Raw genomic sequence first — 26,479 nt, forward strand, 5'->3', positions numbered from 1 at the left:
GGGGGGCAGGGATGCCTTGGCCAGAGCAGTACAGGAAGCCAGTCCAGGTGGTAGGGACAGAATGCACCCTGAGGGAGAGGCCTGGAGCACACAGAGGCCCTCCCCTTGAGCAGCATGGGGGTCTCCAGGCTTCCCTGGAGCAGGCGTCAGGGTGGTGGCGGCCTGTCCCACCGGGAGGTGAGTTTCCTTCCGGCAGCTCCTTCTCACGCAATGGGCCGGAAGGGGTTGGGGGCCTATTGTTCCCTGGCACGCCAGCACCCCCAGCCCTTCCCAGCTTCTGGGCGGGGAGGTGGGGGGAGCAGTGGAAGGAAGTGGGCTGAGCCCAGACCCTGGCAAGACCCCAGTGAGAGGGTGTAGGGTCCCGGGAATGCTGGCTCACACATGTGTGCCTGGCATACGCACAGCTGCAAATGCAGCATGCGTGTCATGGTTTTGGTCTTGCCCCGAGACCTCTCTTCCCAGCCTTCCTGGTGTGTGTGTGTGTGTGTGTGCTGAGCATTGACCTAAATAATACCTGGCACTTTACCCCCTGTATCTCTTCAAGCCTCCCAGCAGCCCTGTGGGGTAGGATTGTCATCCCCAGTCGCACCATGGGAAAAGCTACACTCAGAAAGGTTATACAACTGGCCCAGGGGTGAGCTGGGATTTGGACCTCTCCTTGTGAGCCAGCCTCCTGCCTTATCTCCTTTCCCTTTCCCAGGCCCTGCTGGGGATTGGACTCCAATCGTCAATTACCTGCCCAGAAGGAAGTGGGAAGTGCAGACATGAAGGGGCAGTGTGGGGAAACGTATCGAGTATCACTGTGTTATCCTTCTAAAACCAGAGAAATCTGCTGGCCCCCAGGGCCCCCAGGGAGAGTGCAGGTGGCCTCAGAGAGGACCAGAGATGGCCCCCCTCGTTAGTGCAAGGTGAGGGCTTTGCACAGGGCAGTCTCCTTCCCCCAAAATTCTCCTACCCTTGCACATCTTTGAATTTTGGCCCCAACTCCAGGGGGACCCTGTGAACCTGGTGTTATGTCATGGTAGAGGCATAACCAGAGTGCAGGGGCTTGCGGACTAATTTTGAGGGAGGGCATCATTGCAAGGTGGGGCACTCAGGTGAGGGTGTGATGAACTCTGCTGGCAGCCCCCTCTCGGGCACAAGAGCCAATAGCAAGGATGAGGCGGAGGACAGACTCAGGGACTGACTTTCTGAGCCAGATAAACTTTGGAGTAGGAAAATCTAGCCTCTGCTTGGTTTCCCAGACGTGCACCCACCACCCTGGTTTCAGTCTGCCCTGTCCCTCAGATTTCTTTGTCAACTGGAAAATCTTTCCTTGGGGAGCAAGTTGCCTTAGGACTGAGACTTATCTGGGCAGATCTGGGTTCATTTGCATCGGGACCGAGGGGATCCTGGGAGAGAGGTCACCCTGCTGACAAAAGGATCAAGGCAGGACCACCTGGCTCAGCATCACTATAGCCCCTTCAGAGATGGGTTGAGCTGCCTTGGAGTAAGAACAGGGATGGTCCTTCTCCTTTCCTAATCAGAAGGCCCAGTCTTGGAGTATCAAGGAGAATATGGTTGTTCTGCACTGAGGGTGTGAGGAGGGGTGGGCCAGGCAGGAAAGTGACAGATGGGAGTTCTTGTGCCATCGTCTCTCCAGCGTGCTGAGACCACTTGGATCAGACTTGAGCAATTGCTCCAAGGTGACCCAATCACTGGCTAACCTGTGACCTCTCACCCATAAGGCCTCGGTGGAAAAGATGGCTTGAGCCCATCACATTCCTCTCCAAGAACATGAACTAAGACCTAGTAGGTGGATGATACTTGAGATAAAAGAAGTTGGGGATCTGACTGCACATGCTGGGAGGCCAAGGAGTCATTTCATTTTCCCCCTGAGGCAGAGGCGGGGTTCCCACTGTGTTCACCAGAATTAGCCCTCCCCTGTGCACTGCCCCTCCAGGTGTGCCGGAGCCTCATGGGATTTTGCCCACAGCCTGAAATGAGGCTGGCAGAGCAGGGATATTATTCTTGGCCCTGGCTTCAGGTTTACAGTGCTGGAGAAGACATCAGAGGTGGTTGAAGACAGGGGTCTGAGGCCCAGAGATGGGGAGGGACGTGCCCAAGGTCACCCACACCTGGAACCTGAGCTCAGGGCTCCCAACCGTCCCACTGAGTGCTTTTCCAACTCTCCACGGGGTTCACTGATCAAACTGCATTTCGAGAGCCACCCTGTTCCAGCCAGACAGTCCTGGCTAAGTGGGGGGGGGGGGGGAGGGGGGGTGGTGGAGCAGGCAGGGAAAGAGGCTCTGCACAGGTGACACAGCCCTGAGTTCCTCCCCCACCGGTTCCAGCACATGCTTTCCCAGGCGTGGACTCCTTGTCTCCAAGCAGGGTATAATGGTGCCTACCTCCTAGGGTTGAGAGAACACCCTGCGGTGATGTGTGTCCCACACCTGCCCAGGAAGGGGCAGGACATGACTGTTCCAATCGGTCTCCAGCCTGCTGTGGGGGGCAGGGATGATTAGCAGGGGTGAGGGGTTGTGGAGTCTCTATGTCTAATTCCTCCAACTTTGGCTCTGGCCAGAGGTGAGCCCTAGGCCAGCCTGGGTGAGTTAAAGATTGGCCAGGCATGCGTGAGAAGCTCAGGCCAACTCCTGACCACAGGGAGCAGGACAGGGTGGTGACCGCAGAGTGACCTGTGAGCCTGAAAGTCAGCTGGGACCTGGCTGGAATCTCAGACTGGGAAAGTATGGCACTGTTTGTTGCTTGATGGGGTCTTCATGTGTGCCACAAGGGTGCATCCATGGAGTTTTCCACGAGGGAGAGGATCTGAAGGATTGGACCATGTTCCCCTCAGACTGGGGCTCCCAGAACAAGGCAATGTTTCCTTCTTCAGACAAGGCCATGCTTCTTGAGATTCCAGGGCTGGGCTCCACCCCCATCCTCAGACCCAGACTCTCAGGGCACGCACATTTCCCCCTCAGAGTGGAGCGCCCCCCCCCCCGCCCCCCGGGGTTGTGTCTCCTCCCCTCAGTTTGGGATGTCCAGAAAAGTCTCAAGTCCCCAGGGCAGGACTTTGTAGTCCTTCTCAGGCTGGTGTTCCCTAGGGCAGAGCTGTGCCTCTTCCATCCGATAGGTGAACTGAGTTTTCTCTCAGATGGAGGTTCCTTGGAGAGTTTGCTTTAGGTTTGAGGACAGGTGTGGGCACAGCTGGCTGGAACCCAGGTGGGGTGCATCCTCCCTTCAGTCTTTTAGCACAGACTCCAGCTGATTTTCCTTCTTAAAATGTATCAACCTTTTCAAAGCTACAGATGACCACAATTGTTTCCAGAACGTTGGGGGCCGTTGTGCCATTGGATGAACACTTCAGAAATGAAGGTCTGGCTCATTTTCATCTCGTCTCATCTCGGAGAATTGTAATTTGTAGGACAGATGAGGCTGAGTTTATTCCAGAAAGCAGGGGGTCATAATAGCTGGAGGGGCACAGCCATCCTTTCTGTGTCCGACCTCCTTCAAGGGCCCGCCCTGAGGATTCCTCCATGATTTTCTCTCTTCCATCCCACTCACACCTGGGTGGGTACTCTGGAGTCAGTTGGTCCCTTCAGGCATAAAGGCGTGTCCCTGGAAAGAGCCTGGGGCCAGAGGGGCATTAAAGAGTCAGGTGGCCATTCAGGTGTGTGGGGGAAGGGGGGAAGCCTAAATCTCGGCATCCCCTAGTTTCCTGTTTCTGTTTTTCAATGGGGAGGGGATAAAAGATGACGAACAGCTTTCTCTTTTTGTAAAGAACAAAGCAAACTTCTTATACACTTAGAACCTAGGGCTCTTATGAGATCAACTAATCCAACTCTGCCTCCATTCTGCAGGTGGAAACACTGGTGGTGAAATCAGGGGGCACCGGAGTGGAAAATGGGGGCTCCCCCCCCCCCCAGAGCTATGTGGAGAGATGGAAAGGCCTGGACCTTTGTTTAATGTTCTGGCAATATATTATTGTGTTATTTGTCTTTTTTTAATTGATAAACTTTCATTTTTTTAATTCAGAGAGAGAGCTGAGAGGGGCAGAGAATCTTTTTTTTTTTCTTTAAATGTTTATTTTTGAGAGAGAAAGACAGAACATGAGTAGGGGAGGGGAGAGAGAGGGGGAGACACAGAATCTGGAGCAGGCTCCAGGCTCTGAGCTGTCAGCACAGAGCCAGCCACGGGGCTTGAACTCACAAACCATGAGATTATGACCTGAGCCAAAGTCGGACGCTTAACTGACTGAGCCAGCCAGGCGCCCCGAGAGAGAGAGAGAGAGAGAGAGAGAGAGAGAGAGAGAGAGAATGAGAGAATCTTAACTTAACCAGGCTCCATGCTCTGCACTGAGCCCAACGCAGGGCTCAATCTGGGATGAGCCTGGGATCATGACCTGAGCTGAAATCAAGGTTGGAAGCCCAACCAATTGAGCCACCCAGGCGCCCCAGATAGGCCTTAATTAATTAATTAATTAATTGATTAAAGCAGTTTTAGGTTTAGAAAATGAGCAGAAAGCATGGAGAGTTCCCACATACCTGCTTGCCCTGCTTCCAGTTTCCCTATTAGTAACATCTTGCATGAGTAGGCACATATTTTGCAATTAATGAACCAGTATCGATTCTTATTATTAACTAAAGTCCACAGTTTACATTAGGATTCACTTTATGTTGTACATTCTGTGAGTTTTGACAAATGTATGATGCCATGTATCCGCCATCATAGTATCACATGGAATAGCTTCACTGCCCTAAAAGTGCTGTGTTCTACCTGTTCATCTCTCCCCCACCCCCACACCTCATCCCTAAACTCCTGGAAACCACGGATCTTTTCTCTGTCTCCACCATTTTTCCTTTTCCAGGATATCATACAGTTGGAATCATAAAGTAGGTCACCTTTTCAGATTTGCTTCTCTCTGTTAGTGATAGGCATTTAAGCTTCCTCCCTGTCTTTTTGTCACTTGGGTAGCTTATTTCTTTTTACCGCATGCAATATTTCATTGTGTTACTTGCTTTTTAGAAAAATTGTGGTAGGAGTGCCTGGGTGGCTCAGTTGGTTAAGTGTCCAACTTCAGCTCAGGTCATGATCTCATGGTTCCTGAGTTTGAGCCCCACGTGCTGTCAGCACAGAACATGGAGCCTGCTTCGAGTTCTGTGTCTCCCTCTCTCTCTGCTCCTCCCCTGCTTGTGCTCTGTCTCTCTCTGCCTCTCTCTCTTTCTTAAAAATAAATAAAACATTTAAAAAAAAATTAAAGTCCCCTAGTATTGTATTACTGTCTATTTTTCTCTTTAGGTCCGTTAGTATTTATATATTTAGGGGTCTCTATGTTGGCTGCATAAATATTTACAAGTGTCATATCCTTTTGTCGGATTGACTTCTTTATCATTATGTAATGACCTTCTTTGTCTCATTACGGTCTTTGTTTTAAGCTCTTTTTTGTCTGATGTGATCCCAACTTCCTTTTGGTTTCCATTTGTATGGAATATCTTTTTTTCATCCCTTCACTTTCAGTCTGTGTGTCCTTACATCTGAAATGAGTTTCTTGGAGGCAGCGTATAGATAGTTATTGGTTTTTTTTTTAATCTGTTCATCCACTCTATGTTTTTTGATAGGAGAATTTAGTCCATTTACATTTAAAATAATTATTGATATGTAGTGATTGCCATTTTGTTAATTGTTTTGTGTCTCTTTTGTATTTCTCCTGCTCCTCTTTTTCTTTTGTTCTCTTCCTTTGTGATTTGATTATTTTCTGTAGTGGTGTATTTATTTTTGTTTTTGTTTTGTTTTTAAATAGGTTCCACACCTAGCATGGGGCTTGAACTCAGAAGCCTGAGATTAAGACCTGAGATCAAGAGTTGGATGTTCTATTGATTGAGCCACCGAGGTGCCCCTTTTGTTTTTGTTTTTGTTTTAATTTTGAATATAACATTTTATTTAACACGCTATACCAAACATATAATTTCACCAATATACCAAATTGAGATATTTTACATTTTTTGTACATCTTCAAAATCTTGAGTGTAACTTACATTGACAGCACATATCAATTTGGATTAGCCACATTTTAAGGGCTCAATACCCCCATTAAACTAGATTGTATGAAAAGAAATTGGCCTGTACCTTTCTTTTTTAAAATGTTTTTTTAAATTTACTTTTGAGAGACAGAGAGAGACAGAGTGTGAGCAGGGAAGGGGCAGAAAGAGAGGGAGATGCAGAATCTGAAGCAGGCTCCAGGCTCTGAGCTATCAGCCTAGAGCTTGACATGGGGCTGGAACTTGTAAACTGGGAGATCACAGCATGAGCTGAAGTTGGACACTTAACCTACTGAGCCATTGAGGTGCCCCAACCTGTATCTTTCTATTGTCTGGTCTTACTAATGTACTTGTGGACAAACATTCGAATGTCTGCTACTCTCCAAACTCTATATTCTATCATTATAGATTTGGACCAAGATATATTACTAGCAGAATTTATATATTAACAAAATTAAACAGTGTGAGACCAGTACCACATCTGATACTAGATAAATTGCAACAAAAATGTCTACCATGTGAAGTTCCTTTCAATTATTTATCCATTTATAGGTATTAACACAGCTAACAGTGAGTGGACAGTCTTGTTTGTAATACTTACCACAATTACTCATTTTCTGTATTTTTTTTTTTTTTTTTACTTATAAAAAATGTGTGTTGTATGTGTGTGCATCTGGTTGTGGAGTGTTTAGATTCCTTTCTCTTTATCTTTTGTGTATCTACCATAGGGTTTTGCTTTATGGTTACAATGGAATGACCATTTATATTTATATAACGAATTATTTTTATAACCATCTAGGTTTTTAAAAATCATTATTATAGCCATTCTAGTATGTATGAAGTGGTATCTCACTGTGGCTTTGATTTGCATTTCTCTAATAATTAATGATGTTCAGCATCTTTTCATGTACTTATTGTTCATTTGCATGTTTGCTTTAGAGACCTTTATTCCAGTCTTTCTCCCATTTTTAAATTTGGTTGTTTGTTTTCTTGTTGATTTGTAGGATTTCCTTGTGTATTCTGGATATTAATCCCTTATCAGATATATGATTTGCAAATGTGATTTGCAAATCTTTTTTCCCATTCTATGGCTTATGTTTTTACTCTTTGATAATTCCCTTTGATGAGACCTGGGCTCTTGCAGATAACCTGAGGACTTCTGGGGAACTTGTCTTCCCCTAGCTGTAGATGAACAAATGAAAGTCTTGTGAGAAGTCAGATGTTTTGAGGATGGGACATGAAGTTCCCCCCATTCAGCCATCTGTGTTTGGTCCACAAACCTGGGTCCCTTCCTTCATATTCCCTTCAAGTGTTCAAAGACTTGGGTCAAACAGGAAAGGAGAAAAGAGAGCAGTGAACAATGTGCCCTCAATGATGGAGGAAACAAACCTGGGCCTACTCATAGTACTCAGGACATTTGATACTGATACATGCTATAACATGGATGAACCTTGAAAACATCACACTAGTAATGTATAGTAAAGTGAAGAAGCCAGTCACAAAAGACCACTTGTCACAAAAGTCACAAAAGACCTCTTGTTGTATAATTGCATTTATATGAAATGTGCAAAGTAGGAAAATCTATAGAGATAGAAAGTAGATTAGTAGTTGCCTAGAACTGGTGGGACTTGGAGGAGGGTTGGGGAAAATGGGGAGTGACTGCCAGTGGGTATGAGCTTTCTTTTCCAGTCAATGAGAAGTTTCTAAAATTGATTATGGTATGGTAGTACAACTGTGTTGCAATTTGTGGTTTATGAGAAATAGATGTTGGTCATATGAATGGCCAAACATATTTCTCATATATATTTGGTCTTTGTCCACAGATCCTGGCTCACAGCTTCTCAAACCCTTGGAAGTTCCGAAGTGTTGAGAGTGATGAAGGTGTCTTTTGTTTATATATATGTATATATTAAATGTATATATATATTATTATATATAATATATAATATATATTAATATATATTTAATATATATAAAAAGTATATATGTATTATAGAGAGAGTGAGTGAGTAGGGGAGAGGGGCAGAGAGAGAGAGAGAGAGAGGGAGAATCTTAAGCAGGCTCCATGCTCAGTGTGGGCTCAACCCTGGGATCGTGACCTGAGCCGACTGAGCTACCCAGGCACTCCATCTTTTGTTGCATTAATGAAGGTAACTTTGGGAGATGGTTTCCAGGAGGTCCAACCATGTGATTAGAGTGTTGGATCAGTCTCACTCCCTGATCTCTGGGGAGGGGAAAGGGGCTGATGGTTCAATGAGACAGTGGTCAAGGACTTAGTCAGTCCTGAGTATGCAATGAAACTTCCATAAAATCCCAAAAGGACTGGGATCAAAAGCTTCCATGTTGGTGAACACCCAGAGATTGGGGAGAATGATGTGCCTGGAGAGGGCATGGAAGTTCTATACCCCTTCCCCAGACCTTGCCCTGTATATCTCTTTGGCTGCTGATTCCTATCTTTCATCATATCTTTTAATAAACTGGTAAACATAAGTAAGTGTCTCCCTGAGTTCTGTGGGCCACTCTAGCAAATTAAAGAACCTAAGGAGGGGGAGGTCATTGGAACCCCCAGTCTGAAGCTGGTTGGTCAGAAGCACAAGTAGCAGCTTGGGGCTTGTGACTAGCAACTAAAGTCAGGAGTGGGGGGTGGGGGGAAGTTCTGTAGGATTGAGCCCTTAACCTGTGAAGTGTAATGCTATCTCTGGGTAGACAGTGTTAGAATTGAGTTGAATTCTTGGACACCCTGTTGGTGTCCAAGAATTGCTTGGTGTTGTATGTGTGGGGACCCCCCCATGTTGAAACTAGATCCAGGAACCCCCTGAGATCTGTGAATATACTAAAAGCCATTGGATTGTCTACTTTTAAGAAAGTGAATTGTATGGTATGTATATTATACCTCAATAAAGCTTTCATTTAAGAAAAAGGCAAAAAACAAGGGCTGGGGACCCATGGGTGATCCTCACCCCTCCCTCTGCCTTGGCATGCTGGTGTCTTCACTTGATGGAGAAACGTGGCCGGGCCTGGACGTGCTCACAGCGGACGTGCTTCATGGTCAGTCCATAGATGGGAGTTAGGTCTACTTTCACACCCGCTGGCACGCTGAACTCCAGCTGCTGCAGCAAGATGGCTAGGAAGAGGAAGACCTTCCACTTGGCCAGGACCTCCCCTATACACCGGCGCTTGCCCAGGCCAAAGATCATCACCTTCTCGCTTAAGATCTTGTTGATGGCAGTGCCATCAGCAGTGAGGAATCGCTCTGGCCGGAACTCAAATGGATCTCCCCACACCTTTCTGCAAGAGGAACAGAGGAGATGGGATTTCTGGGTGGGGGAGACCCTGGGAGGAAAGACCTGGGGGAGACTTCTGTTGATGGTACAAGTGTTAGGATAGGTCGAGAGTAATGAAAAGAGAGTGGAGAAAGCGGCCAAACCGTATTTTGATGCTTATTTCTTTTACAAATCTCTCTCTAAAATGATTGGCCTTGCAAATGGTGCTTTTTAATATTAGTTTGTTATTTTAAAGAAATAATGCTTCAATTACAAGAAATTAAAAGAAGGAAAATGTTATCTCCATCCTACTCAATATATAAGGGGAATCAACAGTACATCCTGGTTTATGCTTATTGCTTTGGAGGAATTGTTGGCAGTATCCCTTTTCACACTCAGGAGCGCCCCCGTTTAGATGGTAAATTATATGGTCCCTCTACCTACAGGCTAGAGTGGGATTTTCTAAAGAGAGGTCACCAGGCCATTGCCATCAGAATCACCTGAGGTACTCCATTTTACCTACCAAAGTGGAATCTTGGGGGATGAGGCACCCTAATCTAACCAACCTGCTGGTCATTTCCTATGTGCACTATAGTTTGAGAAACATGGACCTAAAGTCTGTTACTTAGAACAGACTATGTATAGCAATCAAGGCCCCATTCCTCTATTATATAACCAGTTCCCAGGGGGACAGACAGCCTTCCTGACTGCTGAGCCTCACGTATTTTTTAGTGGGAGATGTATACTCACTGGTCATGATTGATCTGCCACTGGTTTATGAAGACAAGGTGTTTCTCTGGGATGTAGAAGCCATTCAGTGTCGTGTCCCTTGTTGTGCTGAGGAAGGAAGAGGGAGCAGTCAGGCTCAGGGCAGGAAAACTGGGGCATGTCTTTGGGAACTATTCTCTCCTACTTCCGCCCCAGCCCAATAGCTTGCTCGCCACAGCCTCCATACCCCACACTGGGAAGGAATGTCAGGTGCAGTGAAGCGATGAAGTTATCCTTCCCCTTCCTCAGCGCCTGTTTTTCACCTTCAGCCGAGCAAGTGTTTACTAAACTTTTTTGTGCATCTGGCTGTGCACTTGGCCATCCTCTGGAGCCAAGAAGAAGGCAGTCTGGGCCAGCCCTGCGGGAGTTCCCAGCTTGGCTGAGGAGTCAGACCTCTTGCTCCAGGAATGACTAGACCAATATATGGGTAGAAGTAAATGTTCACTAACTCTCTTGACATTGTGAAAAATCCCAGGACATTATCAAAGACAAACGGCTGAAAGTTCTGCAAGATATCAGAGAATGAATCTGTGCCAGCCAGTTGAGTCAAGAAAGCCTGCTAGCGAAGGGGAAGTTTGTGTCAGGATGGACCTTGGGCAAGCACAGGATTCTGGTAGCCAGAGAAGAGGGTAGATGGCATTCCCGCCAGAAGATCCAGCATCAGCAGGATTGGAGGTTGGCTTCATCGTGCTGGTGAGGTACAGTGAGGCCAGCCTGGCTGGGCTGAGAGTACTTGCAGGGAGGGAATGTGAGCAGAGGTGAGTGAGAGCTGAGGTCAAGAATGTGACTTTCTCCTGAAAGTGGGGTAGTTTGATCAGGCTTGGACTGGCTGGGGGACAGACTAGAGGCTGAGGGTCTGTGAGGAACTTGGTGACATGGCCAGAAATGAGATGCCGAGATCTGAGCCAGGGCCAGGGCTGAGAAGATGGGAAGAAGAGACATGGTGAGGACTTCAAAGGTGGCAGGGCAGCATAAACAGATCTTACCTGTGGGGGACAGTGAAGGGGACGAAGGAGGAGTGTCGGAAGATCTCCAAGATGGAGGCCTCCAGGTAGGGCAGCTGGAGTCTGTCAGACAACCGGGGCCGCCGTGCCCTGCCAACCACTGTGTCTGTAGAACACGGAAGACCAAACAGGGCTTAGGGCCGTCCTGATTGCTCCATAGCATCTGCGTCCCCTATTATGTCCCCTATTACATCCCCTGTTAGGCCCATAACGGCCACGTGTAGATCGAACAAATCACCTGGGGATCCCAAGGCTTCTCTCAGCCAATGCATCTCTGCCACGTACCCAGCTCCTCCTGGATCTTTCTCTGTTTCTCAGGATTTGTCACAAGGTACATAAGGCTCCAGGAGATGGCTGTTGTGACAGTGTCAAATCCTGGGCAGCATGGTGCAAGGTAAGGAAGTAAGAAAGCCAAGAACAAGAAACCGGCATTCCCCAAACACCCAGCATGAATGTACAAAGCATTGCTTTCTCTGCCTTCTTCCCCCCTACCTTCTCCACCCACTCCATGAGTTTTCTGAGGCCAGAGACAGATCTTCTCACCGCAAATTTGGTCACTGGTTTTAGAATTCGTTTCTGGAATTACAGGGACCCAGACTTCCAGGCTAGAGAACCCTTTATTATTCAGGTAGGGAAACTGAGGCCCAGAGGCAGAGAGGGGTTTGGTTGAATTTCCACTGACAGTTGTTGGCATGGCCTGGACTCAGACCCTGAACATGGGCCAGGTGTCTGTGTGTCCTGCACCCATCTGGTATGTGGTTGGCAAGTTATCTGATGGACTCAGGGGCTGAACAAGTCTGTGGGTGGACAGCAGGCAGTGATGGATGGAGGAGCAAGGGTCTGACTCTTACCGGCCCCAAAAATGTCGTTGATAAGGCTGACAATCTTCTCGTGAGGGATGCGGCCACCATTAGCTCTGGAGCCCTTCTTACAGTGCTTCAACAGGGCGCCTGTGATGTCCTGGATGTTGTTCTGTGAGGACACAAGCTTAGGGACAACCCTGGCACTTCCAGGGCCAACCACTGAACCTTGCCCCATTCCACATGGCACCTCCCCCTGGCCTCTAGGCAGTAAGCTGGGCTTACAGTGGGAGCTGGTGGCAGCCCTGGGGACCCTTCTTCCTAATAACCCCAAGGGTCCAGTTTCCAAGGAGGAGGCTGGGGTGAGTACTGGGAAGCAAAGTGCCACCTGAGCTGGGGATTAGCCTCTGTCAGCATTCAGATTCCTGCAGAACAAAAGCCTTCTTAAGACAACAACCCCCCACATTGCAGGACTCTGCCAGGGGCCCATTCACAGCCAAATATCTCTGGGGCTTCAAGCCACCCTGAAAGAGAGGCAGGAGGGATGAGGAAACTGAGGCCAGAGAGGGAAAGGGATTGTTTCCAGGTCCCACAGCTAGTCCAGGGTGTTCCAGAGCCTTCCCAGGCCTTGGCAGCAGCATATCAGCTGCGTGTGTACCTTGAAGCTGAGTGAGAGGGATGGCACCCAGGCCCTGCCGCTCCAAAACCCTGGGCTCACCTCGTCAAAGTCCTGGTAGTGCTCCTGGATAATTTTCTGCAGGAACTGTACCAACTTCTGGTTGAAGGCCTTGAATCTCTGCAGGCCAGGGGTGGGGATATATTGAAAGATGGGGAAGAAGTCCACAGGGTTCCCAGAGGACGCATTCTCCACGAATGTATTGCTGCTGTGTATGAGGCTGAGCTTTTCCTCACTGTCCTGAGGAAAGTGCTGCCCAAAGCACATGGCACCAATGACATTGGCCACTGACAGCACCACTTGGCTATGGGGATCGAAGCTCCCGACCTCTGCCATCTGTTCCTGCAACCTGCTGATGAGGGCCTCGGCCTCCTTGCTCACATGGTCTTCCAGGTAGCAGGAGGATGCGGAAGCCGGGTCTGAGGCAATGGAGAAGGTGTTGAGAGCGCTCTGGGCCAGGCGCCTGCGGGCGGCCCACACCGGTCCAGAGTCTGGGCTGAAGGCCATGCTGTGGCCATCAGTGACCAGCCTGAAGCTGTAGAGGTTGGGCCGGCCCTTGAAGTCATCACCCTGCTGCACCAGGGCCTGCCGGATGGTGTCCAGGCCGCTGAGCACCAGCACGGGTGTGGAGCCGATGCGGATTTGCAGCACGTCCCCGTAACGCTGGCTCAGCCTTGCCAGCACCAGATGTGGGTTCTTCCCCAAGGTCAGCACGTGCCCGAGCAGAGGCCAGCCCCAGGGCCCTGGTGGACTCTTCAGGCCTTTGGGAACCCGAGGCTGCCAGGCCCTGACCACCCAGAACACCAGGCAGAAGGCAAAGGAGGCCAGGAGAAGCTCTGTGGCCGTTGGGGATATTGCCATCTGTATCAACTACTGGGGAAGAAGGAGGAGCCAGGTTGAGCATCAAGATGGAGCCATTCACTCGTTCATTCACTCACTCAGTCAATAAACACTGGCACATGATTGGTACTTGGCTCCTAGCTAGATGCCAGAAAGACTTAAGTGTATCCACCGTAGGTCCCATGTCCCAAGAGCTCACTCTTAGAGCATCACCGAATCTGAGGCCTGGAAAGGAGACTCAAAATTCCCAACCTAAGTGTCTGAACTCTTACCCCTGATGCTCCCATCTGCCCATCACCTCAATTTCCAATTCTGAGGCTGGAGTGGAGGCAATGGACGACTTCAAAACAGGGAAGCACCCTTGCCAACCCCCAGTTCAAGGTTATGCTGGACATTATACCAAAGGGTCCCTGCCGATGCTGACTTCCTGCCAATACCTCCTCCTACCCAGGGAAAGGGGAACAGCTCCCACCCAGCAACAAACACTGAGGGGGCCAGGGTCCCAGGGCTCATGCAAATGACTGGTGATGCTTCCTCCCCTGGGGCATTCTTTACCAGATCAAGGAGAGTCCCTCCTCTGAGGTTGAGTCCCCACCCTCTCACAGTCTTGGAGACTGAGATTGGGCTACAACCAAGCCACAGCCAGGGCTGCCCTTGTGCCAGGTGGGGACCCCTCCCCATCTCTCCATTCTAATCAGAGATGGCCCAGTCCAAGTTGCTAATTTAAAAATGGAGACAGAAAGAAAATTTAAAAATAAAAATGGAGAGGGGCTTTTGGGTGGCTCAGTTGGTTAAGCTTCCAACTCTTGATTTCAGCTCAGGTCATGATCCCAGGGTCGTGGGATTGAGCCCCGTGTTGGACTCCACACTGAGAATGAAGTCTGCTTTGGATTCTCTCTCTCTCTCTCTCTCTCTCTCTCTTCCTCTGTAACTCTCCCCCACTCTCTCTCTCTCTAAAGATAAATAAATAAATAAGTAGAAACTGAGGTCTGGAACTGGTCAGGGTGGATCAGAACTCAGGCCTCCTACACCTAACTCAGGGTCTATTCCTCTCCATTCATTCCCAAGATATTTCCCAGGGACTGGGAAATGCGCCCAAGAAAGGTACCTGTAGAGGCAGGTGCTTGAGATCAGCAGGATTATGGAGTCTGGCATGGAGCTTCTGTCTCTGGGTGAAGGGCCTTTTATAGACATCACCCTCTGTCAGATTGGCCTGGCCATCCTGGTCACCTGATATCAATGTCAAATGAAATCAGAAGGGTCAGCCCTTGACCTTGGGCAAGGATCCCTCAGCTGCACCTGCTACCCAGGGCCCAAGGCAGGTCTTGTCATGTCCCTGGGGAGGAATGTCCAGCTCTTTTCAGGCTCCAGGGTCAAAATGTTTTTTTCTCTCAAGGGCAGGTCAGGGTCTAGGAGCAAAAGACCCCTGGGCTGTTTCAGTCTCCTCTCCCACTGCACCCATGAGGAGGCACCCTGCCTGGGCACTTGGTCCAGGCTGATCTGCTCCTCTCAGGAATGGTGATCTGTAGCACCCTTCCAACAAGCTGCAAAACCCCGTCAGAAATGGGCGTGTTCCGGCCAACTCCGAGTTTCAGCCCAAATCTTTAATCTGAAAAACATTTAGGACCCTGCATTCTGAAAGGTGACCCCTTTGCCCTCCTCCCTCCTGGTAAGAGATGATAAGAAATTTAAAATCAAATGAAGAATATCCATGCTGTGGGCGGTTCCTCATGGCAACTGGCTTCAAAACAGTCAACGTCATTTAAAAAAAAGGTCCTTTTCTAGAGTGAAGAACCTGAAGAGACAAAGCAACCAAATACAATATGTAGGGGCATCCGGGCGGCTCAGTTGGTTGAGTGTCCAACTTCAGTTCAGGTCATGATCTTGCGGTTCATGAGTTTGAACCCCACATTGGGCTCACTGTTGTCAGCCTGTCAGTGTAGAACCTGCTTTGGATCCTCTGTCCCCCTCTCTCTGCCCCTCCCCCTCTTGTGCTTTCTCAAAAGTAAATAAATATTTTTTTAAAAAACAAAAAAAAAATGCAATATGTAAAATTTCACTGGACCCTGGATTTAAAGGAAAAAATTTTTTTTTTAATTTTACAGAGAGTGTGTGAGTTGGGAAGAGGGGCAGAGGGAAAGAGAGAGAGAATCCAAACAGGCTCCACGTTCCGGCTCCACGCCCAGTGCAAAGCCTGATGGGGGGCTCGATCCCATGACCCTGGGATCATGACCCAAGCAGAAATCAAGAGTCAGACACTCAACCGTCTGAGCTACCCAGGCGCCCCAAGAAAAAAATTTTTTAAAGCTACAGAAGACATTTTTGGGACAACTGGAGGCACATGAACATAGATTGGAGATTAGAAGATATTAAGGAATTAATGTTAATTTTCTTAGATGTGAATGTAGCATCGTGGTTATGTGGGAGGGTATTGTAGGAAATTTTCTTAGGAGATTAATGTTATGGTGTTTGGGGGTGACGTGTCATGATTTTTGCAACTTAAAAACATTTTTTTTTTACATTTATTTATTTTCGATAGAGAGAGAGCACAAGTCGGGGAGGGGCAGAGAGAGAAGGAGACACAGAATCCGAAGCAGGCTCCAGGCTTCTAGCTGTCAGCACAGAGCCCCATGTGGCGCTCAAACTCACAAACCGTGAGACCATGACCTAAGGTCAAGTTGGACACTTAACCAACTGAACCACCCAGGCGCTCCTGATTTTTTCAACTTTTAAATAATTCTGTTAAAAAATGTCTAAGGGCCCTCTGGGTGGCTCAGTCGGTTAAGCTTCCAACTCTTGATTTTGGCTTAGGTCATGATCTCACATGGTTTGTGGGACTGAACCCCACCTTGAGCTCTGTGTTCACATCAAGGAGTCTGCTTGGGATCGTCTCTCTGCCCCTCCCCTGTTTATGCAGTATCTCTCTCAAAATAAAGAAATAAACATTAAAAAGAAAATGGGAAAAAATGTATGTCTCTGGGTGTATGCATATAGAGAGGAGAGACAGTAGATATGGCAAATGTTAGCTATCCAAGGTCCTAGGGGAAGGTATGTGGGTGTTCACTGACTATCAAGGAGCTTTAAGGTAGCAAGAGGGCTGTTGCTTGGTGAGGATTTCCATCGTGATTCGCTCTCCCTCCCTGGGGAAGGCAGGAGGAACTCTCCATCTCAGAGCGCTAAGTGAGGAGGGTCCAGAAGACCCAAGGTTTGAAAGTTGGATACCTGTTGGGGTCCCTGGGTGGCTCAGTGGGTTGAGTGTTTGACTCTTGATTTCGGCTCAGGTGGTGATCTCACTGTTTGTGGTTTCGAGCCCCCGTGTCCGACTCTGTGCTGATGGTTCAGAGCCTGCTTGGGATTCTCTCTCTGCTCCTCCCCACCTCAAAATAAATAAACTTTTTAAAAAAAAGGAGGGGAGAATGGCGTCTCCTTCTCGGGCCAAGAGTCCAGGTGGGTTGGACAGTGGTGAGGAGGACTGTGCTATTTGCATATTTATCACATACTTTATAGAGCTTGATAGTTATGGACTCAGTTGTTCTAAGATCTTTTCACATATGAACAAAAAACATTCTCAGTCATCCCATGGAATCGAAATTAATACTGTTCTCGTATTACAATGGAGTAAGAGAGGCACAGACAAGTTGTGTAATTTGCTCTAGGTTCCAGAGGAGTGTATTAGAGCTGAGACCCAAACCTTCAGAAGACTGTCCTCCAGACCAACATGTTATACACCTGCTGGAAATGTGTCCCTGGATTTGGGGGAGCAGCTGTGATGGTGGGGGAAGCAGAGGGCAGTCTGCATGGCCAGAGTGGGATGCAGTACCAGGATATGAGTCTCCTGAGGGCTGGGTAGACATCCTGAAGGGATTAGACATAAGCTGCATCATGGGACCTCACTGCAGAAGGGAGGGGACCTCAGCAGCCACAGGCTGCAAATGTACCCTGTGAGAGTGAGCTGGGGGCGGGCAAGAGGTCAGCCAGAGAGTCCATGCGCTACTTAGGGACTCTATGATATGGAGGACAGTTGGGACTCTAAGGCACCCGATGCAAAGCTGGCAGTGGAGTATCTGCTACACATAAGGGCGTCTTTAGCCAAGAGAGAAGATAAATAGCACCCAGCAAATACAAAGAGATTGGCTTCTCTTCCAGCACCTTCCCTCTTTGCCCTCCCTGGTGGAGAGGCCAGTAAAGAGCAGGGCAGGGGAAGGAAGGAGTATAGAAACAGAGCAACATTCTCTCCTTCTCATGGGGTCTGGCCAGGTCCCCAAGAGGCTGGGAACACACCCTAAATTGGACGTGAGAAGCAAATTTTGATTTAAAAATTTTTTTTAATGTTTATTCATTCCTTGAGAGAGATAGACAGCATGAGCAGGGGAGAGGCAGAGAGAGGGAGACACAGAATCCGAAGCAGGCTCCAGGCTCTGAGTCCAATGCGGGGCCCAAACCCACGAACCGTGAGATCATGACCCAGGCTGAAATCGGACGCTTAACTGACTGAGCCACCCAGGCGCCCCGTAGCAAATTTTGATTTAGATTGAACTGGGGAAAGCTGTGTGGTCAAGCTGGGCCAAGGTCAAGAAGTCTGATACAACTGCAGAGAGGGTTTGAAGATCCACGGCTGAGAGAAAGGAAAGCGGTTTTCTGTCTGTATCTCTACTGGGTTCAGCTTGCGCAATAAAAAGATCAAGGTTTGGGGCACCTGGATGGCTCAGTCGGTTGAGTGTCTGACTTTGGCTCAGGTCCTGATATCAAGGATCGTGAGTTCGAGTCCCGCATTGGGCTCTCTGCTGTCAGCGCAGAGCCCTCTTCGGATCCTCTAGTCTCCCCCTCTCTCTGCTCCTCCCCCATGCTTTCTCTCAAAAATAAATAAACACTAAAAAGAAAGATTAAAGTTTGAGGTTAGGCTAAGTTTTACAGAAAATTAAATATTTCTCTCTTTCTTTCTGTGGGTGTCTCTCCTCCCTCCCTCCTGTCCTTCCTTCTTCCTTCCTTCCTTCCTTCCTTCCTTCCTTCCTTCCTTTCCTTCCTCACCCCCTCTACCTTTATTTCCCTCTCCATCTCTCTCACTCTAATTCTTTAATTAAAAAGTCATACTTTATTCAGATCTCCTTAGTTTTTGCCTGATGTCTCCTTCTGTTCCACTATCCCATCAAGGAAGACCCCATATTACACTGAGTCATCGTTAAGCTCCCCTAGGTTGTGACGTTTCTCAGAGTATCTTTTTTGATGGCCTTGACAGTTCTCAGGAGTACTGGTCTGTTATTCCACAGGAGGCCCAGTGTTGGAATCTGTTTGATGCTGGGACTATGGGTTATTTGTAGAAGACCACAGAAGAAAAGTGTCATCTTTGTCACATCATGTCAAGGCTACATATTGTCAGCTTGGCTCAGGATGGTTGATGTTGACTTTGATCAGCCGGTTGAAGTGGAGTTTGTCAAGTTTTTCCATGGTGAGTCACTCCTCCCCCCCCACCCCACTTCTGTACTGTGCTCTTTGGAAAGAAGTCCCTGTGAGCAGCCCACACCTCCAGAGTGGAGAGTTCTGCTCCCCACCCCCAACCTTGAGGATGGAGTATCTACATAAAATATTTGAACTTCTATGCAACAGGCTATCTTATTTTTAATAAAAATCTTAAAACTTTTAATTAATTATAAGATCCACACTGAAAAGTGTAGATATTGTGTACAGCTTGATGAATTTTTACGGATTTAACAAAGCCATGTAACCAGCCCTCAAATCAAGAAACAGAACGTTACCAGCACCCTAGAAACCCCCTTGTGCTCCTACCCTGAGGGAAGCCATCACCCCAACTTCTAAGACTGCAGGTTAGTCTTGTCTGTGTTTGTTCTTTTTTAAAAAAATTTTTTAATGTTTATTTTTGAGACAGAGACAGAGCACGACTGGGGGAGGGGCAGAGGGAGAAGGAGACACAGAATCTGAAATAGGCTCCAGGCTCTGAGCTGTCAGCACAGAACCTGACACGGGGCTTGAACCCACAAACTGTGAGATCATGACCTGAGCTGAAGTTGGACACTTAACCAACTGAGCCACCCAGGTGCCCCTGTGTTTGTTCTTTATATAAATGAAATTATGCTGTGTCTACTCTTCTTTTTTTTGTCATGGAATATTTAAAAAATGTTTTTAAATGTTTATTTTATTTTTGAGACAGAGACAGAATGTGAGTGGGAGAGGGGCAGAGAGAGAGGGAGACACAGAATCTGAAGCAGGCTCTAGGTTCTGAGCTGTCAGCATGCATGAACCTCGAGATCATGACCTGAGTCGGATGCTTAACTGATCGAGCCACCCAGGTGCCCCTGTCCTGTAATATTTTTAGTTAATAGATTTTCTTTAGAGAAAGGGAGAGGGGCAGAGGAGAGAGAGAAAGAGAGAGAGAGAGAGAGAGAGTGAGAGAGAGAGAGAGAGAGAGACAGAGAGAGAGAGAGAATCCCAAGCAGGATCCACATTCAGTATGGAGCCCAATGTGAGGCTCCATCCCCCAACCTTGGGATCGTGACTTGAGCTGAAATCAAGAGTCTGACTCTTAACTGACTGAGCCCCCAGTAGATTTTATTTTTTATAATAGTCTAACTTTATAGAAAAATTGAGTGGAAAGTAGAGAAAACTGCCATATACCCCCCTACCTCCACTCCCCCTTTCCCCTATGATCAACACCTCCCATTAGCATGATTTGTTACAACTGGTGAATGAATACTGATACATCAGTATTAACTAAAGTCCATTGTTTACATTAGAGTGCCCTCTGCTCTATGAATTGTATGGTTCTATGAATTTGTTTTTACTTTTTCTATTATGGTAAAATATAAAATAAAAAATCATAAAACACATTCCAACCACTTTTAAGTGTCTAACTGAGCAGTCAGTGCGTACTCCTTTGTATCTACCTTCGTCCCTTTCCATCCATTTATGAGATTTATTCACAAGTTGGATGTGGCTGTAGTTCGTTCCCCTTGCTGTATGCTGTTCCATTATAACATGAACACGCAATTTATTTATCCATTCAACTGCTGATTGATGTTTGGGTTGTTTTCCATCTCGGACTATGATGAGCCTGAATGTTGAGAGCGTTCTTACACATATTTCTGTATGTATTTCTGCTACGTATAAAGCCATAAGAGGACATGCTACATCATAGGCTAGACATAGGTTCCGTGCTAGTGGATTCTACCAAACAATTTTCCAAAGTACTTGAACCAATAGGTACGTCCACCAGCTGTGTGTGAGGGTGCATGCTTCTCATGCACACACCACCATGGACTACTGTTCACATTTTTCATTTTGTCCATTCTGGAGAGCGTATTGACTACTTCCCTTTTTAAAATCCCTTGATGTTTCTCAGATTTCAGGATAAAAACCAGACTCCTTTGCTTAGCACCCAAAGGCTTCAGAGGCAGCTGTTGCTCACCTCTATGGCTCTGTTTGCTGCCATGAGCCCCCAGCATACCCCCAGCCCACCTCCATTGTCTTTCTCCATATGTTGATCCCTTTGCTCGAAACTCACGGCTACCCTGTGTTCTCTGGCCAGTTCCTGCTCATCATTCTATACCCTGCTGAGCTGTCACCACACTGCTCCTCTGAGTTCCCCCAGGCCTCACACTGCTCTCCTTGACAGTTCCCTTCATGCTGTCTCCCCTTTGGACTGTGAGCTTAAGGGTCGAGGTAGCCTCTGCTTTTCTCCTTACCTCTAGTTTCCAGCACCAAAACTGGCACACAACATGTATTCAGAGCAAGATTTGTTGAATCCATTAGTGTTCACAAGTAAGAGTGCTAACCTGCATGAGAGCTTTGTGAACACTCTGCTTTGGGCATTTCCTGCATCAGTTCTATGGAAATTTCAAGTAATAATCCTGACAGTTAAAATTTGCTGAGCACCTACTATGGCCCAGGCTCTGTGCTGCATACTTAATGTTGGCCGTCTCTGTTTTAGCTTCACAGCAGTCCTATCCTGACGAAAGGATTCCAGGAAAGTGCAGAGTGTGGCTAAGGCTAAGGTGAGGGGAAGGGTGAAGGGCACTCCTCCATCACTCAACAAATTTGTTCAGTGCACAGTCATCAGCCTGGTTGGTGGTCAGGACTCAGCAATTGGCAGCCCCTTTTCTGCTCCTTGTGGGGTGAGTCCTTCTCTGTGCCTCTCATCATCCCATTCTCACTTCTGCCACAGCTCTGGCCACAAGGAGCTGTAGTTTTTGGCTGGCCCGTCATCTCACCTAAACTCCAGCAGAGACTGTGGGCCCCTTGAAGGCAGGGGCTGAGTCCCATTCATCTCTGTGCCCAGATCTGGCAGAGAAGGAGACCTTGCTGGACACAGGTGGATAATGAAATCTAGGGAGGGAGTTTCACGATCTATGAGATATGGATTTGGAGCTTCAGTTCTGGACATCCAATCACCTGCTGCATGGGTCCACCCAGGAGCCCCCTCCCACAGCACCCTTATCATGCCCACATGAATCATGTCACCTCCCTGCCCACACACCTTCCCTCTGGATCATCAGCCCAGCCAGAAACTCAGGAATCCTTCACCACCGGCTGGATTCTCAAGATCCTACTGCCTAAATACCTCTTAAGCCTTGCTCCTTCTCTCTGTTACTGTGGCACTGTCTGCAGAAGGCTGTCCACACCACTTCCTGCCCTCGCTTTTGCGGGAATCTCCTACTTGATCTCACTGCCTCTAAGCCAGTGCTGTCCAACAGAACTTTCTGTGGTGGTAGAATGTTCTGCGTCTGTGCTATCCGATAGGGTAGCCACGAGCCACATGCTGCTATCAAGCACTTGAAATGTGGTTAGTGCAACTGAGATACTGAATTTTATTTTTTTATTAAGTGTTTATTTATTTATTTTTGAGAGAGAGAGAGAGAGAGAGAGAGAGAACGCAAGCAGGGGAGGGGCAGAGAGAGAGAGAGGGAGAATCCCAAACAGGCTCTGCACTGTCAGTGCTGTTACTGTAGAGTCTGATGAGAGGCTCAGTCTCACAAACAGTGAGATCATGACCTGAACCAAAATCAAGAGTCCGACGCTCCACTGACTAAGCCACCCAGGCACCCCTAACATACTGAATTTTAATTCCATTTAATTTAATTTAATTTAATTAATTTTTTAATTCCCTTAAATTAAATTAATTTACTTTTAAATTCCATTTAATTTAATTTAATTTAATTTAATTTAATTTATTTTTTAAATTCCATTTAATTCTAAATGGAAGCAGCCGCATGTGGCTCAGGGTTGCGGTATTGGCCAGCACCCTTCTTGGCTCCCTCCTCGACTCATCCCTCCAGTCTGAGCTCCATACCACCACCCAAGTGAACTTGTTGAATTGCAGGTCTGAACGTGTTATATCCCTATTCAATTTTTTCTTTAGTAATCTCTCCACCCAACATGGGGCTCAAACTCATGACCCGGAGATCCAGAGCGGCATGTTCCACAGACTGAGCCGGCCAGGTGCCCCCAAAGCCTTTAGTAATTTCTTAAGACATTTGAAACAAATTTCAAACTCAGTTTGAAACTCAGTTCAGCATGTGAGCCATTTTCTGTTCACTCCTCTCCTCACTTCCCACCGTCCCCTCCTTCTTAGGCGTCTTTCCCACCAGTCAGAGGTACCATTTATCCTTCTTGTTGCCTGCCTCTGTGCTTTCACACATGCTCTTCCCTCTGCCTGGAACACCCTATCCTCTTCCAACCACTTCTTCCCCATCCAACAAACACCCTCCAGGAAAAGCATTGCTTCCAGGTTAGAAATGCTTACTTACATTACGATATTGTGATGCATTAATGACAAAGGATTCTCATCTCTCCAGTAGAGCAAATTCTCCAAACCTTAGCTCCAGCCCCACCTCCTCTGGGCCAGCCTGACCCCTTACTCTGGTTCGGATCCTCCTCTTTTGGGCCAAACTCTCCATGGCACTAATACCCCGGTGTCACATTGCTTGGTTTCATTCTTCCTTTCTAGACCAGACAACTCAGTTTTTAGTACAGTGCCTGTCATTAGCGGATGTTCGGCCATATTTATTGAGCATAGATCATGCTGCCGGCTCCTGTTCTGGGAGAAAACGTACAGCAGTGAAGAAGACAGGCCCCCTGCCTTCACAGAGGAGACTGACAACAAGCAGGCAAACAGAGGAATGAGATCATCGCAGACTCACTGAAACTCCTCTTTGTCCTCCAGACCCACCCCCACCCCCTTGCTCTGTGCATGGAGAGGTTAACCACTGCAGACTATATCAGTGCCCTCCTCCCACCACCATCCTCTGGCTCCTTGTTGGGTTCAGTCAATGGGAGGCGCTGGCCTGAGATGGGAGGATGGCAAGAGAGTGAGGCTGGGGTATTTTTTCTCACACAACCTAGCAAAGTTGCTACAGTAGGCCACAGCTTGACAGCCACCTCTACTGGACCTTGTTTCATACACGAGACAACACAAATGGTCCACAAAACATTTTCCTTTCTTTCTGAAGGTTTTATTGAAGATGCGTTGTTATCATTAACCAGTTTTCCTTCACCAGATGGAGTCCTAGGATTTACCAGATTTCTCCAGATCTCATTAGCCAGAATCATAGTACAGATCTGTGTTTAATCCAATCACCAGCAAGGCAACTGGAGCCATAATGAGTGGTTCAAAGCAGCCAGGACACAGTACCCGCGGCTGGGGGGCTAGGGTCAGCCTCCTCCAGAGGCACATAGCTCTGGAAAGGAAGAGGAAGGGTACTTGCACAAAACGGGCTGGGGGCGGTGTGAGAAAGGAGGAAAACTCAAGGTGGGAAGAGTGGCTACTGGGCGCCTACAAGAGGCAGGGCAGTTGGGAAAGGGTTGCTAAGTTGGTTGAGTGGCCTGTCTCTGGCTAGCGGTGCAGCCGGGCTGTGCCCCATAGGTCTGAATGAGACCTCCTCCTTGGCAGAGACAGTGGGAGGTCATCCAGGAACATCTGGCTGACAAAGCAGAGGCCTTGCTTTGATAAGAGGACAAGAACGTTAGCTCTCAGCAAACCTCTGTGTTTATTCAAAGGGCTTCTCTAACAGGAGATCAGAGCATTTCCCTGAGTGTGCTGAACATGCCCTTTAGCTAGTCAAACATTTCCCTGCAAGGCTGTTTTCACAATGCACTGGCTTGGCAAACATCCCCTAGCAGTAAAGGCAACTGCCAAGCTGAGTAGAATTAGTCAAGCTCTGCTATGTAATATGGATCTAAATTAATCATATCAGATGCCATTGGAGGAAGAAGAGAAAAAGGCGAAAAGAAGGGCTGCCTTCATCTCCACTGCCCTCCAGAGTTAGCCCGGAACCCCTGGGCACCTTCCCCCACCCCCAGCCTTCTCTGTGCAGTGTCACAGGGTCTGTACCTTCCCAGCCTTTCCCCATCTATCAAAACATGGAGATCTCTTGTCCTGATCCTGCAGAGGTCTATCTCTGCGGAGGGCCCCCACAGAGCCTGCTTTCTGCTGATTATTGGGGGGGCCTGGTTGTGGCCCTGTTGAGAGGAGCCAGGAGGCTTTGAAACTGAAAGAAAGTGAGGACTTCTGGTGATCGCGGCCCTGTGGCCAGCAGTGTGGCCTTGCCCAGATGCTGGCCCTGGACAGAAGTGAAGGGAGCATATGGTAGGATGCCTGACCTGGGCCATCTCTCCTCATCTCTCAGCTTTGCTTTCCCCTGAATGGACGTCATTCTAAAGTAGGCCTCCTTTAAACATGGCCACTGGTAGCCCCAGACTTATTTTCCTACTAGCTTGGCCACCCCTGGCAGAAAGAGAACTTCTCTTTTCCAGCAATTTCATAAAAACATCTGTAACGCTCTCACTGGCCTCAGTCATGTGCCAGACTGATGGCCAAACCTACTGGCTAAGAATAGAAGTGAGGTAGTCCTCAAAGGACAATCAAAGTGGTACTTCCAGAAGAAGAGAGAATGGATGCTGGGCACACAAAACCCCTCAGATATCCACTAACACTGGGGTAATCATATGACTTATGGTCCAAGCCACGAGTCTCTGAGAGGAGAGTGAGAGAGGGCACTTTTAATAGTCATACCAGTTCAATAGGTTTTGTGGGAAAGTATTGTCACCCAAACTAGAGTAGCCAAGGGCCAGGGAGCCAGGGGGCACTGCCCCATCCTAGCCCTGGATCCTGCAAACCAAGTCTGTCTGGCTGTCGGGGCACAGGTAGGAGAGGTGAAGGTGCTTAGGGTTCAGAGGTCAGTGTGGTCGAGGGCGAAGACACACTGGGAGGCAAGTCTCGGTGCTCCACATCCACTCACACCCTACTCTTGTTCCACAGCCTCACCCCAACCTCCCGCTACCGTGCCTCGTTGGTGCTATGTCCCCTCCGCAGGCCAGGAATACCCCTCCTCTACTCTTCTTACTCTACCCTCCAGCAGAGTCCCCTTACCTGCCCCCCACCCCAGGGTCTCAACTTTTTCTCAGCTCCCGGAGCACTTCCAGATTCCGCACAGGCTATGTTTGGGGCATCAACCCCGTCTCCACCATGGGGTAGGGGTTTCTTGTGAGTCTTGCTGTCCCATCCCCCTACTACACTGCCTTCAGCAGTGCTGACCAAACACTCTTGGCTGGACCAAGACCCTCAGCCCAGAGCCCTTTCCCCCTCCTCACTGCCCCCCCTGCCCCCATGTTCCTGCTTTCAGACCAATCGATTGCTAGGGAATCCTAGCCAAAGATCTTCTCACGCAAAGGCATGTAAACTTTGACCCAGGATGGGCTGTTCAGCTCCATGCCAAGGCTCTCTAGCCACCTGCCTTGCCTCCCTCTTTCTCTGCCTGGTGATTTGGAGGCCCCTCTCTCTTGTGGGCTATTCACTGAGACAGGGCTTGCTGATGAGAAGTGCAATGCCTCCTGTCACCCCAGTGCTCCAGACTCTTGTCCAGGAGTATGGGGAAATGGGGGCCCCTGATCCAGGGGCTGAGCCTGTCCACCTTTGGACCCCTGAGGCTTTGCTGGTAATCTGGGATAATAAATCATGGTGGGTAGAGCCCTGGCCAGGAAGGAAGAGGCCAGAGTTCTGGACTCTGATTTACCACATGTCCTTGGGCCTTCGTTCTGGTGTCAGTCTCTCCAGCTCAAAGTGCCTGAGAAGTGGGAAAGAAATTGGCTTAATTAG

At 48.2% G+C, this 26,479-nt stretch overlaps 1 protein-coding gene across 1 annotated transcript; it reads right to left on the minus strand.

The window, feature by feature from the left end:
- Positions 1 to 8,950: 8,950 nt before the first annotated feature.
- On the minus strand, positions 8,951 to 13,395 carry LOC122221159 (cytochrome P450 1A2). The gene is made up of 6 exons (XM_042940480.1): positions 12,577 to 13,395; positions 11,910 to 12,030; positions 11,344 to 11,433; positions 11,041 to 11,164; positions 10,037 to 10,123; positions 8,951 to 9,311 (listed from the first exon to the last, which is right to left on the minus strand). Exons 1-6 carry the CDS (start codon positions 13,393 to 13,395, stop codon positions 9,014 to 9,016), a joined length of 1,539 nt encoding a protein of 512 aa, XP_042796414.1. The 3' UTR covers positions 8,951 to 9,013.
- Positions 13,396 to 26,479: the final 13,084 nt, after the last annotated feature.

Source organism: Panthera leo, chromosome B3 (assembly GCF_018350215.1).
Source record: "Panthera leo isolate Ple1 chromosome B3, P.leo_Ple1_pat1.1, whole genome shotgun sequence".
Taxonomy (NCBI): Eukaryota; Metazoa; Chordata; class Mammalia; order Carnivora; family Felidae; genus Panthera; species Panthera leo.

What these genes read in the sequence shown, in the direction of transcription:
- LOC122221159 (XM_042940480.1), bottom strand. Translation starts at nt 13,395, where the DNA reads ATGGCAATATCCCCAACGGCCACAGAGCTTCTCCTGGCCTCCTTTGCC. An exon ending in CAACGACATTTTTGGGGCCG is followed by an intron (nt 11,434 to 11,909) that starts GTAAGAGTCAGA and finishes CATGCTGCCCAG; the next exon opens with GATTTGACACTGTCACAACA. An exon ending in CCCTTCACTGTCCCCCACAG is followed by an intron (nt 10,124 to 11,040) that starts GTAAGATCTGTT and finishes TTCCTTCCTCAG; the next exon opens with CACAACAAGGGACACGACAC.